A 17,175-nucleotide genomic window follows, 5' to 3' on the forward strand; every position below is an offset into this window, starting at 1 on the left:
TGGTTATGATGGGCTGTACAATTTATTTGTGAAAGAACACCTATTAAGTAATTGTTTCAATGATAAACTGCATCAGCATCTGGTGGACCTAGGACCAATTTCTCCCCAAGAATTGGGAAAGAAGGCGGACCATTGGGTCAAGACTAGGGTGTCCAAAACTTCCACAGGGGGTGACCAAAAGAAAGGGGTCACAAAACCTCCCCAGGGGAAAGGTGGTGAGACAGCCAAAAACAAAAATAGTAAAGAGTCTTCTACAGGCCCCCAAAAACCTGCACAGGAGGGTGGGCTCAGAGCCTCTTCACAAAACCATTCTGGGTACAAGGGTAAAAACTTTGATCCCAAAAAGGCCTGGTGTCGTAACTGTAGTCAGTCTGGACACCAAACTGGAGACAAGGCCTGTCCCAAGAAAGATACCACTTCTAACTCCCATCCAGCTAAAACTGGAATAGCCAGTCTCCAAGTGGGATCAACAGTGTGCCCAGAGCAAATCAGGTGTCACACTGAAGCTACATTAGTCTCTGAGGGTGGGGTGGATTTAGCCACACTGGCTGCCTGGCCCCCTAACATGCAAAAATACAGGCAGCAGCTCTTAATTAATGGGACAAGTGTAGAGGGCCTGAGGGATACAGGTGTCAGTGTCACCATGGTGACAGAGAAACTGGTTTCCCCTGGCCAATACCTGACTGGACAAACCTATCCAGTCACCAATGCTGACAATCAGACTAAAGTACATCCCATGGCAATGGTAACTTTAGAGTGGGGAGGGGTCAATGGCCTGAAACAGGTGGTGGTCTCCTCAAATATCCCAGTGGACTGTCTGCTTGGAAATGACCTGGAGTCCTCAGCATGGGCTGAGGTAGAACTGAAAACCCATGCAGCCATGCTGGGTATCCCTGAACTGGTGTGTGTCAAGACTAGGGCACAGTGCAAGGCACAGGGTGAAAAAGTAGAGCTGGAGTCTGGAAAAATGGCCCAGCCTACCAAGAGAAAAGGAAAGTCAGCTGGGAAACCAGCTGCAACACAACACCAAAAAGAGAACCTCTCTTCTCAGGAAGAAGTTCTGCCCTCTGAGGGAACTGAGCCTATGGAGCTGGAACCTTATCAGGTTGAGCTCTTGGGCCCAGGGGGACCCTCAAGGGAAGAGTTGTGTAAGGGACAAGAAACCTGTCCCTCTCTTGAAGGCCTTAGGCAGCAAGCTGCTGAAGAGTCCAAAGGCAAGAAAAATGGAACACATAGGGTCTATTGGGAAGATGGACTCCTGTACACTGAGGCAAGAGATCCCAAACCTGGTGCCACTAGGAGAGTGGTAGTGCCTCAGGGTTTCAGAGAGTTTATTCTGACCTTAGCCCATGATATTCCCCTTGCTGGGCATTTGGGACAAACCAAGACGTGGGAGAGGTTAGTCAACCACTTCTACTGGCCCAATATGTCCCAGAAGGTTAAGGAGTTTTGCCTCTCCTGCCCCACCTGTCAAGCCAGTGGTAAGACAGGTGGGCATCCAAAGGCCCCCCTCATTCCACTTCCAGTGGTGGGGGTCCCCTTTGAAAGAGTGGGTGTGGACATAGTTGGTCCACTAGAACCTCCCACAGCCTCATGAAATATGTACATCCTAGTAGTAGTGGATCATGCTACTAGGTATCCTGAAGCTATTCCCCTTAGGTCGACTACTGCCCCTGCAGTAGCCAAGGCCCTCATTGGTATCTTTACCAGAGTGGGTTTCCCTAAGGAGGTGGTTTCTGACAGAGGTACCAACTTCATGTCAGCTTACCTAAAACACATGTGGAATGAGTGTGGAGTGACTTATAAATTCACTACACCATATCATCCACAAACTAATGGCCTTGTTGAGAGATTCAACAAGACATTAAAGGGCATGATCATGGGGCTCCCAGAAAAACTCAAAAGGAGATGGGATGTCCTCCTGCCATGTCTGCTTTTTGCTTACAGAGAGGTGCCTCAGAAGGGAGTAGGATTCTCACCCTTTGAACTTCTGTTTGGCCACCCTGTAAGGGGACCACTTGCTCTTGTTAAAGAAGGCTGGGAGAGACCTCTTCATGAGCCTAAACAAGACATAGTGGACTATGTACTTGGCCTTCGCTCAAGGATGGCAGAGTACATGGAAAAGGCAAGTAAAAACCTTGAGGCCAGCCAACAACTCCAGAAGTTGTGGTATGACCAAAAGGCTGCACTGGTTGAATTCCAACCAGGGCAGAAAGTCTGGGTTCTGGAGCCTGTGGCCCCCAGGGCACTTCAGGACAAATGGAGTGGCCCTTAGCCAGTACTAGAGAGGAAGAGTCAGGTCACCTACCTGGTGGACCTGGGCACAAGCAGGAGCCCCAAGAGGGTGATCCATGTGAACCGCCTTAAGCTCTTCCATGACAGGGCTGATGTAAATCTGTTAATGGTAACAGATGAGGACCAGGAAGCTGAGAGTGAGCCTCTCCCTGATCTCCTCTCATCAGACCCTAAAGATGGCTCAGTGGATGGGGTGATCTACTCAGACACCCTCTCTAGCCAACAGCAAGCTGACTGTAGGAAGGTCCTACAACAGTTTGCTGAACTCTTTTCCCTAACCCCTGGTCAGACACACCTGTGTACCCATGATGTGGACACAGGAGACAGCATGCCTGTCAAAAACAAAATATTTAGACAGTCTGATCAAGTTAAGGAAAGCATCAAGGTGGAAGTCCACAAGATGCTGGAATTGGGAGTAATAGAGCACTCTGACAGCCCCTGGGCTAGCCCAGTGGTCTTAGTCCCCAAACCTCACACCAAAGATGGAAAGAGAGAGATGAGGTTTTGTGTGGACTACAGAGGTCTCAACTCTGTCACCAAGACAGATGCCCATCCCATTCCTAGAGCTGATGAGCTCATAGACAAATTAGGGGCTGCCAAATTCTTAAGTACCTTTTACTTAACAGCAGGGTACTGGCAAATCAGAATGGCCCCTGGAGCAAAAGAAAATACAGCATTCTCCACACATGATGGGCATTATCAGTTCACTGTTATGCCCTTTGGTTTAAAGAATGCCCCTGCCACCTTCCAAAGGTTGGTGAATCAAGTCCTTGCTGGGCTGGAATCCTTTAGTGCAGCTTATCTTGATGATATTGCTGTCTTTAGCTCCACCTGGCAGGATCACCTGGTCCACCTGAAGAAGGTTTTGAAGGCCTTGCAATCTGCAGGCCTCTCTATCAAGGCATCCAAATGCCAGATAGGGCAGGGAACTGTGGTTTACTTGGGACACCTTGTAGGTGGTGGCCAAGTTCAGCCACTCCAACCCAAGATCCAGACTATTCTGGACTGGGTAGCTCCAAAAACCCAGACTCAAGTCAGGGCATTCCTTGGCTTGACTGGGTACTATAGGAGGTTTGTGAAGGGATATGGATCCATTGTGACAGCCCTCACAGAACTCACCTCCAAGAAAATGCCCAAGAAAGTAAACTGGACTGTAGAATGCCAACAGGCCTTTGACACCCTGAAACAAGCTATGTGCACAGCACCAGTTCTAAAAGCTCCAGATTACTCCAAGCAATTCATTGTGCAAACAGATGCCTCTGAACATGGGATAGGGGCAGTTTTGTCCCAAACAAATGATGATGGCCTTGACCAGCCTGTTGCTTTCATTAGCAGGAGGTTACTCCCCAGGGAGCAGCGTTGGAGTGCCATTGAGAGGGAGGCCTTTGCTGTGGTTTGGTCCCTGAAGAAGCTGAGACCATACCTCTTTGGTACTCACTTCCTAGTTCAGACTGACCACAGACCTCTCAGATGGCTGATGCAAATGAAAGGTGAAAATCCAAAACTGTTGAGGTCGTCCATCTCCCTACAGGGAATGGACTTTGTAGTGGAACTCAGACCTGGGACTGCCAATGCAGATGGCCTTTCCAGGTTCTTCCACTTAAAAAATGAAGACTCTCTTGGGAAAGGTTAGTCTCATCCTCTTTCGTTTGGGGGGGGGGGGGGGGGGGGGGTGGTTGTGTAAGGAAATGCCTACTTGGCATGGTTACCCCCTGACTTTTTGCCTTTGCTGATGCTATGTTTTGAATTGAAAGTGTGCTGAGGCCTGCTAACCAGGCCCCAGCACCAGTGTTCTTTCCCTAACCTGTACTTTTGATTCCACAATTGGCACACCCTGGCATCCAGATAAGTCCCTTGTAACTGGTACCTCTGGTACCAAGGGCCCTGATGCCAGGGAAGGTCTCTAAGGGCTGCAGCATGTATTATGCCACCCTAAGAGACCCCTCACTCAGCACAGACACACTGCTTACCAGCTTGCGTGTGCTAGTGAGAACAAACTGAGTAAGTCGACATGGCACTCCCCTCAGGGTGCCATGCCAGCCTCTCACTGCCTATGCAGTATAGGTAAGACACCCCTCTAGCAGGCCTTACAGCCCTAAGGCAGGGTGCACTATACCATAGGTGAGGGTACCAGTGCATGAGCACTGTGCCCCTACAGTGTGTAAGCAAAACCTTAGACATTGTAAGTGCAGGGTAGCCATAAGAGTATATGGTCTGGGAGTCTGTTTTACACGAACTCCACAGCACCTTAATGGCTACACTGAAAACTGGGAAGTTTGGTATCAAACTTCTCAGCACAATAAATGCACACTGATGCCAGTGTACATTTTATTGTAAAATACACCACAGAGGGCACCTGAGAGGTGCCCCCTGAAACCTAACCGACTATCTGTGTAGGCTGACTGGTTCCAGCAGCCTGCCACACTAGAGACATGTTGCTGGCCCCATGGGGAGAGTGCCTTTGTCACTCTGAGGCCAGTAACAAAGCCTGCACTGGGTGGAGATGCTAACACCTCCCCCAGGCAGGAGCTGTAACACCTGGCGGTGAGCCTCAAAGGCTCACCCCTTTGTCACAGCACAGCAGGGCACTCCAGCTTAGTGGAGTTGCCCGCCCCCTCCGGCCACGGCCCCCACTTTTGGCGGCAAGGCTGGAGGGAACAAAGAAAGCAACAAGGAGGAGTCACTGGCCAGTCAGGACAGCCCCTAAGGTGTCCTGAGCTGAAGTGACTCTAACTTTTAGAAATCCTCCATCTTGCAGATGGAGGATTCCCCCAATAGGATTAGGGATATGACCCCCTCCCCTTGGGAGGAGGCACAAAGAGGGTGTACTCACCCTCAGGGCTAGTAGCCATTGGCTACTAACCCCCCAGACCTAAACACGCCCTTAAATTTAGTATTTAAGGGCTCTCCCTGAACCTAGAAATTAGATTCCTGCAACTACAAGAAGAAGGACTGCTGAGCTGAAAGACCCCTGCAGAGGAAGACCAGAAGACACCAACTGCCTTGGCCCCAGACTTACCGGCCTGTCTCCTGCCTTCCAAAGAACCCTGCTCCAGCGACGCTTTCCAAGGGACCAGCGACCTCTGAATCCTCCGAGGACTGCCCTGCTTCGAAAAAGACAAGAAACTCCCGAGGACAGCGGCACTGCTCCAAAAGAACTGCAACTTTGTTACAAGGAGCAGATTTAAAGACCCCTGCAACTCCCCGCAAGAAGCGTGAGACTTGCAACACTGCACCCGGCGACCCCGACTCGACTGGTGGAGAACAACCAACTCAGGGAGGACCCTCCGGCGACTCTACGACTGTGAGTAACCAAAGTTGTCCCCCCTGAGCCCCCACAGCGACGCCTGCAGAGGGAATCCCCAGGCTCCCCCTGACCGCGACTGTCTGAACTCCATTTCCCGACGGCTGGAAAAGACCCTGCACCCGCAGCCCCCAGCCCCTAAAGAAACTGAACTTCTGTGCAGGAGTGACCCCCAGGAGGCCCTCTCCCTTGCCCAGGTGGTGGCTACCCGAGGAGCCCCCCCCCCCCCTTGCCTGCCTGCGACGCTGAAGAGATCCCTTGATCTCTCATTGACTTCCATTGAAAACCCGACGCGTGTTTGCACACTGCACCCGGCCGCCCCCGCGCTGCTGAGGGTGTACTTTCTGTGCTGACTTGTGTCCCCCCCGGTGCCCTCCAAAACCCCCCTGGTCTGCCCTCCGAAGACACGGGTACTTACCTGCTGGCAGACTGGAACCGGGGCACCCCCTTCTCTCCATTGAAGCCTATGTGTTTTGGGCACCTCTTTGACCTTTGCACCTGACCGGCCCTGAGCTGCTGGTGTGATAACTTTGGGGTTGCTCTGAACCCCCAACGGTGGGCTACCTTGGACCAAAAACTGAAAACTGTAAGTGACTTACTTACCTGTGAAAACTAACAATAACTTACCTCCTCCAGGAACTGTGAAAATTGCACTGTGTCCACTTTTAAAACCGCTTATTGTGTTTTATGTGAAAAGTATACATGCTAAAGTAATGATTCAAAGTTCCTAGAGTACTTACCTGCAATACCTTTCAAATGAGCTATTACATGTAAAATTTGAACCTGTGGTTCTTAAAATAAACTAAGAAAAGATATTTTTCTATAACAAAACCTATTGGCTGGATTTGTCTCTGAGTGTGTGTACCTCATTTATTGCCTATGTGTATGTACAACAAATGCTTAACACTACTCCTTTGATAAGCCTACTGCTCGACCACACTACCACAAAATAGAGCATTGGTATTATCTCTTTTTACCACTATTTTACCTCTAAGGGGAACCCTTGGACTCTGTGCATGCTATTCCTTACTTTGAAATAGCACATAGAGAGCCAACTTCCTACACATGTCGAATTTGAACCTGTGGTTCTTAAAATAAACTAAGAAAAGAGATTTTTCTATAACAAAACCTATTGGCCTGGATTTGTCTCTGAGTGTGTGTTCCTCATTTATTGCCTGTGTGTATGTACAACAAATGCTTAACACTACTCCTTTGATAAGCCTACTGCTCGACCACACTACCACAAAATAGAGCATTAGTATTATCACTTTTTGCCACTATCTTACCTCTAAGGGGAACCCTTGGACTCTGTGCATACTATTCCTTACTTTGAAATAGTGCATACAGAGACAGCTTCCTACACACTCCCTACTAGGTAGCAGGGGGACAAATGATGGTGGAGCAAAAAATGGGCAGCCAACCACAGGCACACAGGCAAGAGTAATCTGACTCAGGATTGGCCCATCGCAGATTGATAGCAGCACTTGAACGTCAAGTGCCCACGTGCTTTTGCCTAAACGTCTACTACAGCAAATAGTTGTGGACTGCAAACAAATTAAAGAATTTCTTACATTGGTACCATTTTAGACGGCAACACACAAGCCCCTTGCTGTTCTGTCCCTGCCCTGCAGATGGCCATTGCTGGCAGCAGTTATCGTTTCATGGAGGGACTGTGGTATTGGAGAAGGGATGTTAAAGAAAGGAAGAGTGTCCTTTGAGATTGTATATGGTGGGGGGAGTTTGACACTCGGCTGTGGAGGCAGGTGTATAGATGTTAATGAGCATTGTGATAAGTTGTACAATGACGTTTGAAGTAAGGAGTCCACCAGATGTGGGGGGGGGGGGGGGGGGGAGTACACAAATCATTGATGGGCTTGTCGCTCATAGTGAACAGCCATATGACTAATTTAAAGGTCGATAAGGGCGTAAGAGCATAAAGTGCATCTGATGAGACAAGGTATGCAGGCCAGGACTCTCACCTTCATGGACGTGTAGAGTTTATCTGCAAAGAACAGCGGCGTGTTCTTGATGGTAGAAGCTGAAATGACCAAATACATTTAATTATTTATTTAGTTCAGAATGTGGCCTAACATATACAATACAAATCTTTGCTGCCTCCTAACAATGCATTTGTTATCCATGGAGACTAATGCATCCAGGACCGGACTGGCCTTTCTACCACTCTGGCATTCTCCCGGGGGTCTGCAGACTATGGTGCTGCTTTCAGAGCAGTTTGGTTGCCAGAACCCAACCATGACTCATTGGGTCCATTCTAGTCTGAGCCTCCCACAGTGAGGGAGTTATTGGATCATTTTTCCCAATGCTGATTTTGTTTTCTCGTCCGGGCACTGCATGTAAAACCTTTGGTGTACTTCTGTTGGCTCAGGCGGGAACGTGCAGTCTGTTCCCATTAACCTGGATGACTCAGGAATGCTGGCAAACCCCTTTCTAACTCTGGGCTTGTGCTAAGTCTTTGCGTGTTTTCCTTACTTAGATGTGTTTTATACTATTGTGTGTTTGTGCTTGTTGAAAATAGTGTTTGTCATTCTCGTAGCTCCTTTGGTGCACATACGGCTTGTGTTTATCCCGGATTAGTTAGTGAGACTTCTCGCTCCATTGAACGGACTGTGGTTGGTCGTGGAGCTACAATGTGTGCTACTGTTCAGAGCTCTCTTGAGTGTGCTGCAGCTCCTAGAAACATCAGACATGTAGTTGGGAGTGTGAGCTTAAAATGGCACAGTGCTCTACATGGAGCTCCACCAGTTTTCTAGACGGTCGCCCGTTCCTACCCAAGGGTCCCATATTGTGTTCGTGGCATAGTATTGTGGATGGTGGATGTATTCTGGGAGGCAGTATTCACAGGACCATACACTGTCCAGTCAGCACAGTGCTTACGTTGAATCTGTGTCTGCTGGGACAGCAAAGTCTTCTGAACGTTCAACATCTACTGACGTGGACAGCGGACTTGTGATTGCAAGAAAACCTCTACCTGCTGGGACTGCAGGCATGTCCTGTAAGGTGAACCTCTGCTCCCTGGGACATAGGCAACGTGTTCACCTGACTAGGGCAGAAGACAAGTGTTGTGCAGTGTGTAACTGCTGGCGGCTGAGGAGCCCACTATGCTCACAGACCCCCTCAGCTGCTTTTTTCACATTTTACAACAGCTCCTTTGATCTGACGTAAGTCTACAAACTCAGTATTAGGACAAGATATAATGCTCGAGGGGGACGGAACTAGTTGAGGCTATTGAATTATGTTGTTGTAATTAAAAGGTGTAAAACTAACGTGGATATTCTTTTGCCACTCAGCTGTGGTCGTTACCATGGCTTTACGAAGTGTATGTGAGGTTACTTCAGGGTTTGTGGGTGTTTATTAAATGCCATCTGATGGTACTGAGTAATGGTGAAGTGTGAGAGGCAATGGCGTACATGGTTTTACTCATTTTGTCAGTTTTGTCATTCTTCTTACTCATTCTCCTACCGGTTCCTCCTCCTTACCTAGAGTGAGCAGCCCCTTCTGGAAGTCTCCCTTGAAGTGCTTCTGGATGCTTTCTTCCACATCTAAGGAGGTCAGTGTCTTATACTGCTCGAAAACTGAGAAGCCAAAGAGAGAGAGCGTGGTGTTGGTACATATTATGTTGGCCACAAAAAAATTAGGGCTGCCCTTGCGTTGCGAAAATAAGCAAACAAATTCAGTGATGTCAGACTGTGATATGTTGCAAGCGTCCTTCTTCTGGGTACGAATATGCAGCTTCTCATGTCCTCCATAACCCTGTTATCCAGTATGTGGCACCTCACGCTTGCCTCTGTCAGCGTGCGGCACCTCACGCTTGCCTCTGTCAGCGTGCGGCACCTCACGCTTGCCTCTGTCAGCGTGCGGCACCTCACGCTTGCCTCTGTCAGCGTGCGGCACCGCACACTTGCCTCTGTCAGCGTGCAGCACCTTACGCTTGCCTCAGCACCTCACGCTTGCCTCTGTCAGCGTGCAGCACTTCACGCTTGCCTCTGTCAGCGTGCAGCACCTCACGCTTGCCTCTGTCAGCGTGCAGCACCTTACGCTTGCCTCAGCACCTCACGCTTGCCTCTGTCAGCGTGCAGCACCTTACGCTTGCCTCAGCACCTCACGCTTGCCTCTGTCAGCGTGCGGCACCTCACGCTTGCCTCTGTCAGCGTGCAGCACCTCACGCTTGCCTCTGTCAGCGTGCAGCACCTCACGCTTGCCTCTGTCAGCGTGCAGCACCTTACGCTTGCCTCAGCACCTCACGCTTGCCTCTGTCAGCGTGCAGCACCTCACGCTTGCCTCTGTCAGCGTGCAGCACTTCACGCTTGCCTCTGTCAGCATGCTGCACCTCAAACCTGCGTCTTCGTCAGTGTGCGGCACCATAGGATTCCTCCAACACAAAGCAGCAGCCCCAGTCTTAAATTTTCAACACACCCTCAGATGCATCACTGTTCAACTCGCTTAGTTGTTTTTTGGTTTAAAACGAACATGACACACTCAATCAGAAGAAAAAAAAAAACAACAATCCACAGACCGCATTTAAATCTAAAATATTCACTTAGAGTGTAACCTAGGGGTATAGTCAACAAATGCAGCACTTAACAGTATATTATTGACATCTGTTAAGTCAGTGATGGGATGTTCAATGCTTCCGGACGGGACGAGTCAGTGGAATATATTTACACATATGCAGCTATATTTCTTAGAACCTAAAACCACCATTCACAGACATTTTGAAAAAAGATTTGCATGGCAGTATCGTAGCTGCACTTTGTTTACTGCAGTTACTGACCCTTTGCAGCAATTCAGATCTGCATGGTACGATAGATACGAAATTTAAGAAAAATTAAGTAACTGGTGCAGAAAGTTTGTAAACATAATTGCTTAGAAAAAGAGGCAGGGTTCTACCACACGTCAGTTCATATTGTGCTTCACCTATTGGCGGACATGCTGGTGGCGCTAAGCACTCTAGCGCCTTGCGCCCAGGAGTCATGTTGAAGTGGTTTCCTAAGGAGGGTCCCTCTTGGTTTGTGAGGGAGTGAGCAGGTCTGTCTGATGCCACTTATCAAGCAAGCCTTTTCCACAGACTTACCTCTGCTTAGATGATCCTGGCTGCGTAATGATAAAATGCTGATCCATTGGCTGGCGCTTCTACTATTTTTCTTCGACACTTCACCTAAAACCTACAAGGTTACAGAACAGAAATTGTGTTATTTTGTTATCGTGAAGGTTTTATTTTACTGACGGTTTCTTCAGAGGGCTCTCGCCGCCCCACCCATTGCCGAAAGGTTAGGATTGAACTCGTGAAAGCACGCACAAGTGGATGCAGCAAAGGAGAGGTTGGAGGACACTAGAGTCCATTAAATGAGAAAGGAAAACTTTGGATAGTCGATCTGACCGCTACGATTCTAAAGTGTGTCAAGGCAGTGAGGGTAGGAGTACGTTGGTAAGTATACCTACCAGACCATCAAAAGCTGTAAAACGAATGCATCTGGCAGCGACTTAGCTCTGTTCCAGGGAGATGAAGACATTGTGGTCGCTTGCCTTGCACGACAACAAATGGTTTGGTAAACGCCACGCTGCTGGACACCTGATTATTTTCACAATTCCGGTACATGTCCACCCAAAGGTTTTCCCATTTATTTTCCTACAGATTCACCTCACGTGTCCAATACTAGTTTGAATCCAGGTGCGGGCTTAAACATCTACGCATTCAACAAAATTAGTGCAGTTCCGTGTTAAAACAGAAAATCATAACTTGGAGGTAGTGTTACATTACAGGGAGTGCAGAATTATTAGGCAAATGAGTATTTTGACCACATCATCCTCTTTATGCATGTTGTCTTACTCCAAGCTGTATAGGCTTGAAAGCCTACTACCAATTAAGCATATTAGATGATGTGCATCTCTGTAATGAGAAGGGGTGTGGTCTAATGACATCAACACCCTATATCAGGTGTGCATAATTATTAGGCAACTTCCTTTCCTTTGGCAAAATGGGTCAAAAGAAGGACTTGACAGGCTCAGAAAAGTCAAAAATAGTGAGATATCTTGCAGAGGGATGCAGCACTCTTAAAATTGCAAAGCTTCTGAAGCGTGATCATCGAACAATCAAGCGTTTCATTCAAAATAGTCAACAGGGTCGCAAGAAGCGTGTGGAAAAACCAAGGCGCAAAATAACTGCCCATGAACTGAGAAAAGTCAAGTGTGCAGCTGCCACGATGCCACTTGCCACCAGTTTGGCCATATTTCAGAGCTGCAACATCACTGGAGTGCCCAAAAGCACAAGGTGTGCAATACTCAGAGACATGGCCAAGGTAAGAAAGGCTGAAAGACGACCACCACTGAACAAGACACACAAGCTGAAACGTCAAGACTGGGCCAAGAAATATCTCAAGACTGATTTTCTAAGGTTTTATGGACTGATGAAATGAGAGTGAGTCTTGATGGGCCAGATGGATGGGCCCGTGGCTGGATTGGTAAAGGGCAGAGAGCTCCAGTCCGACTCAGACGCCAGCAAGGTGGAGGTGGAGTACTGGTTTGGGCTGGTATCATCAAAGATGAGCTTGTGGGGCCTTTTCGGGTTGAGGATGGAGTCAAGCTCAACTCCCAGTCCTACTGCCAGTTCCTGGTAGACACCTTCTTCAAGCAGTGGTACAGGAAGAAGTCTGCATCCTTCAAGAAAAACATGATTTTCATGCAGGACAATGCTCCATCACACGCGTCCAAGTACTCCACAGCGTGGCTGGCAAGAAAGGGTATAAAAGAAGGAAATCTAATGACATGGCCTCCTTGTTCACCTGATCTGAACCCCATTGAGAACCTGTGGTCCATCATCAAATGTGAGATTTACAAGGAGGGAAAACAGTACACCTCTCTGAACAGTGTCTGGGAGGCTGTGGTTGCTGCTGCACGCAATGTTGATGGTGAACAGATCAAAACACTGACAGAATCCATGGATGGCAGGCTTTTGAGTGTCCTCGCAAAGAAAGGTGGCTATATTGGTCACTGATTTGTTTTTGTTTTGTTTTTGAATGTCAGAAATGTATATTTGTGAATGTTGAGATGTTATATTGGTTTCACTGGTAATAATAAATAATTGAAATGGGTATATATTTGTTTTTTGTTAAGTTGCCTAATAATTATGCACAGTAATAGTCACCTGCACACACAGATATCCCCCTAACATAGCTAAAACTAAAAACTACTTCCAAAAATATTCAGCTTTGATATTAATTAGTTTTTTGGGTTCATTGAGAACATGGTTGTTGTTCAATAATAAAATTAATCCTCAAAAATACAACTTGCCTAATAATTCTGCACTCCCTGTAGTTCAGGGTTAAATAATAAGTTTTCACCAAGTTATAGTCAGTATGGCTGCTTCATGTTCGATTCTGTTACGTTCAAACAACATAAAAACTTTAGACACAATAAAAATACTATTTCCTGCACAAATCCTGGCCCTTGTGCACCAGAAACAGACACGGTTAACTGTTGAGCTTGCCTCCGATTGCAGTATTATATTTGTATATACCGCAAGGCTCCAAGAAAGAAAACACATTGAGGGAAGGGTTTTGTTTGCATTATTAATGCGTTTTCCAACCCATTTACCCAAATCTGCCCACCCTGGTCATTTCTTCTTTTCGCTCCTCGCTGCACAAGTGAGCTAGACTTGGCAGCGTGACTTGTGGATCAGGTGCCACCGTGCAACACACAAATGTCCGCACAAAAACATGTCAGCAGTTAACAGCAAGGGCCTGTGCGTTTGCTCGCCACTGTTGCGGAAGGGGCGACTTTTTTTATTTTATTTTAAATTGATTATTTAAAAAAAACATACCCCTCCTCACCTTCCGCCTGTTTTCACATCACTGATACAAAGCATCCCTCCCTCGGTCTCCACGGATGCCGAACAAGATTGAGGCGCTTTGTTTTTGTTTTGTTTTTATATAGAAGTTTTACTGTATGAGCAAACTTTGCTGTTGTTTGAACCCTGTGTTTTTTTTCTTTTTTAGCTGGTGTAATCTAGACCTGGTGAAGCCACAGTTGAGTATGCGGATGGGCAGCAATAGTGCTAATCTGTAGAGCCACTTAACTAGACTGGTGGGTTAATAATCCTGCTGCTAAAGTGTAATTTGCATGTCAGGGATTCGAAGGCTGTTAGTCATGTGTTTGTTCTTGGGCTCAGAGTAGAAAGGCAACAAGGTGGTACCCTGAGATGATTGTCGTCCGTCCACCGTCCCCCCCCCCCCCCCCCCCTCCCTACTCACTTGTGCATCCTGGTTGATCTGCATATAATCGATAACTCCAGAATTCTTTTCACGGGTCCCCTGTGAGTGAAAACAGAGAGAGGGCACATCGATGTGAGGTAATTGAAAGTATGAGTGATGTAAGAGGCATAGAACATACTACACCTAAACCCCTTCTAAACATCCTCTTTCTCAAAGAGATCCCAGGAACCAAAGAAAGTCTAAGCACTTTACAGCCTCGTCACGTGTTTGGAGCCTAGTGCAATAGAGAATCTGATCTCTTTCCATAGCCATGTCTTGGAGTCTGACTCTACTCGGTCGGACCTATGCCTGTCTCACTCTTAACTGAGTCCTCCACACTTTAGTGATGCCTGTGGAGTCTTAGACCGAGAGATCTATACAATATCCACGCCTTTACCTTGGTAGTCTGGCCAAAGGGTTGGCAGGAGAAGCAGAAGAGACCTGCACAAACTCTATTTTTGTAGCTGTTGTACCTCAGGCAAAAAATGAACAATCTTCTTTGGTAAATGTCCTGTTACAGACAAGACACCAATGCACTCTGTGCCTCTGAAGATCTAACAAGTATGCTTGGCATCTCCCTTATGTAGTCAGTGTGTATCTTAAAAAATCTGGCGTGGATTTGGTCTTCTTGGACTTACTTTGGAGGCATCTGTCTTACCTAGATCTAGTCTGTCCTTTTCATCTCTAATTGTGTGGACTGTGCCAGTGCTGTTCATAGGTTAACATTTTGTTTCATCATAGTTGCTACTTCCTTGTTCATATCTGTGCATTACTCTGACTACACATTTACCCTGCGGAGGAGGCCACATTCCCACTCTACTAACAGATATGTTATCCTGGGTCTTCCTAGAGCACAAACTGGAAAAACTATTTACGTGATCACAAACCTGCTCGCCTGCCAATGGTGTGCAATCCACTTACTTTAAGTAGGGTGAGAAGGAGATCCTTGTATTCACCACTTGTTTCCTGTCCTATGTCATTCTCCAAAGTTGATTTGAACTCTACAAAAAACACAAAACAAGGCTGTCAATGGTTTGGCTTTATTTAAAGTTAATAAAAACATCAGTCAACAAAGGAACCACTTGCAGAAAACAAACTATGATTAAACAACTTAAATGGAAAAGGCTTAATACAGAAGTCAAAACCACAGCTGTCAGGGCACCCATGAATATATAATTCCAAGTAAGTAATATATCAATATGTAATGTATAATGGCATTAATACCATGGAGAGTTTCAAGCTCAATTTATTGTTCAACAAAAAAGTTCATCATAGTAACCACAGAATTGTCCTTTGACATCCATGTTCATGTAGTAAACACAGTATTGAAGTCAGTATCCATGTAGCACATACAGCCACAGCCAACACTTGTTTCGTCCTATGAGAACAGTACTCTCACGGACTTCATCAGGGCTGAAAATAAATGAGAACAGTCACTAATTCATAACATGTGTACAGAACCGTCAAGAGCAGACCATAAAGTATATCTTATCGTGACAATTTGTGAGATCCTAAAACGAAAACATGTAATTTGTGACTTCTTGTGATCATTCATCTGGTGGGAACTAACATATAGTCCCATCACCACAATAAAATTATTAAAATTATCACAAAATATGATAACATTGCCTATAAAGTTAAAGCACAAAATGGGAATATATATGTGAATAACCCATGTGTACAAAGTTTGATCACAATATGAGTGTGCATGTTTCCAAAGTCCAAAGAAAAGTCACCCCAGACACCCAGTCAACACCAAAGTGCGCAATGTAATAATAGCTTGCCCAGTGTAAGATAACAGAAACACCACCAGAGCCCTTCATAATAAACAGTGAAAAACCCATAAATCGAAACATACCTTAACTCAAATTATATCTACATGTATAACCAGTATCATTAAGAACCGTCCAGAGTCTGTGGAAAATAATCATAGATCCACTATATAATCCACTAAGTCTCCTGCATGTCTAAATAGAAAAACGTCCCCAAATAAGGGTACAAGCAAATGTGACCAAAAGGTCCCAGACTGACCTGAGTAAAATATATATAATATCCAACATTAGGATGCAAATGAAGTATTCAAGAACCGTTTCCTAAGTATGCAGAGTGAAGAAAGAAATCGGAAAGAAAAATTATTATATGCTGCAATTGAGGCATGCTAAATATAAATCAACACGATTAGGAAATATCCCCAAAAGTAATAATGAGACATCAAGTCACCAGGTCCCCAATAACCAAATTCAGTATCTCACCTATCGTATACGTAAGTAGCCATCATCAAGAAAGGCAACGACCGCGGTCGAAATCCCCCCGCGGCGTCCTCTGTATCGGTACTTAATCTCGAACGTCGAACTAACGGAGGAGGATAGAAATTTAAAACCTCCGCGCGTTGGTAGTGAAGTAATAGAAAATGGACTAACCCATGAGTATGGGCGCCATCTTAGAAAAGGAGAGAAGGACCAGCCTTCAACAGGACACGAGAGGAAAAGAAGGACTATCTCCCGTAATGGGCGCCATTTTGGAACTGCATATACCCCGAGCTTGATGTATGTTAATAATCGATATATACAACAAAAACATAACGAATAAATAAGTATCCTCCCAAATTCTTATTAGCCTAAGTCATGCAATACAGCAATAATTGTAAGGAATTCCTTAAATTGCATACCGCCACCATCCGTGTCAAGATAATGGCCTATGGGGAGAACTCCTTCCCCCAAGATATCTGGTTGTAACCATAATTGTTTATTGCCGCATCTAACAAGATATATGTAGGTGAAGTAGTAGTATCCCTCGCACAGCACAACTGAATAGATTAATACGAAAAACCCAGTGGTCTATACGTAAGTGTTTGGTGTGAAAGGAGAAAGGGGAAGAGTACACGTGACCGTCTCATGCCCCACTCATATTCTGTATAGACAACACACTGTCAAGTATACCTAAAACATATAAATTACACCATGGTTTGGATTACAAACAAGCAAACCTGAGACAGTTAATGATGATCTACCATTGCATTACTATGTATTCCTGTTCTAGCACAATATATGTATCTGATCTCTCCAAATGAGTATTTATGCATGCCGCAAATACAGAGTATATGTCCCTCTGAGTTGGGCACCAGTCAGTATAATCAATTCACATAGCATTTGACCCAGTGACTTGTATGTAGATGAGACACAATATAATCAAAAGACTACACTTGCAGTAGATTCATGAATAACATATGCTTAATGAACTTAGTAAGTCAGAATGAGAGGAGAGTAGATTGTAAAGATGATGCATAAATATCAGTAATTATTCTTATGT

The 17,175-nt window shown here is 46.0% G+C and overlaps 1 protein-coding gene across 3 annotated transcripts in view; it reads right to left on the reverse strand.

Annotated features, from left to right (window-relative positions):
• ANXA9 (annexin A9) overlaps positions 1–17,175 on the reverse strand; it is a 65,410-nt gene that overhangs the window by 8,646 nt on the left and 39,589 nt on the right. For all 3 annotated transcript variants that reach the window (XM_069218518.1, XM_069218516.1, XM_069218517.1), the window contains exons 7-11: positions 14,788–14,867; positions 13,867–13,926; positions 10,692–10,782; positions 9,097–9,192; positions 7,579–7,637 (exon numbers count right to left, since the gene is read on the reverse strand). In XM_069218518.1, the coding sequence (XP_069074619.1) occupies positions 7,579–7,637; positions 9,097–9,192; positions 10,692–10,782; positions 13,867–13,926; positions 14,788–14,867 (386 nt within the window). The remainder of the gene's footprint in view (positions 1–7,578; positions 7,638–9,096; positions 9,193–10,691; positions 10,783–13,866; positions 13,927–14,787; positions 14,868–17,175) is intronic.

Source organism: Pleurodeles waltl, chromosome 12, assembly GCF_031143425.1.
Source record: "Pleurodeles waltl isolate 20211129_DDA chromosome 12, aPleWal1.hap1.20221129, whole genome shotgun sequence".
NCBI classification, from domain to species: Eukaryota; Metazoa; Chordata; class Amphibia; order Caudata; family Salamandridae; genus Pleurodeles; species Pleurodeles waltl.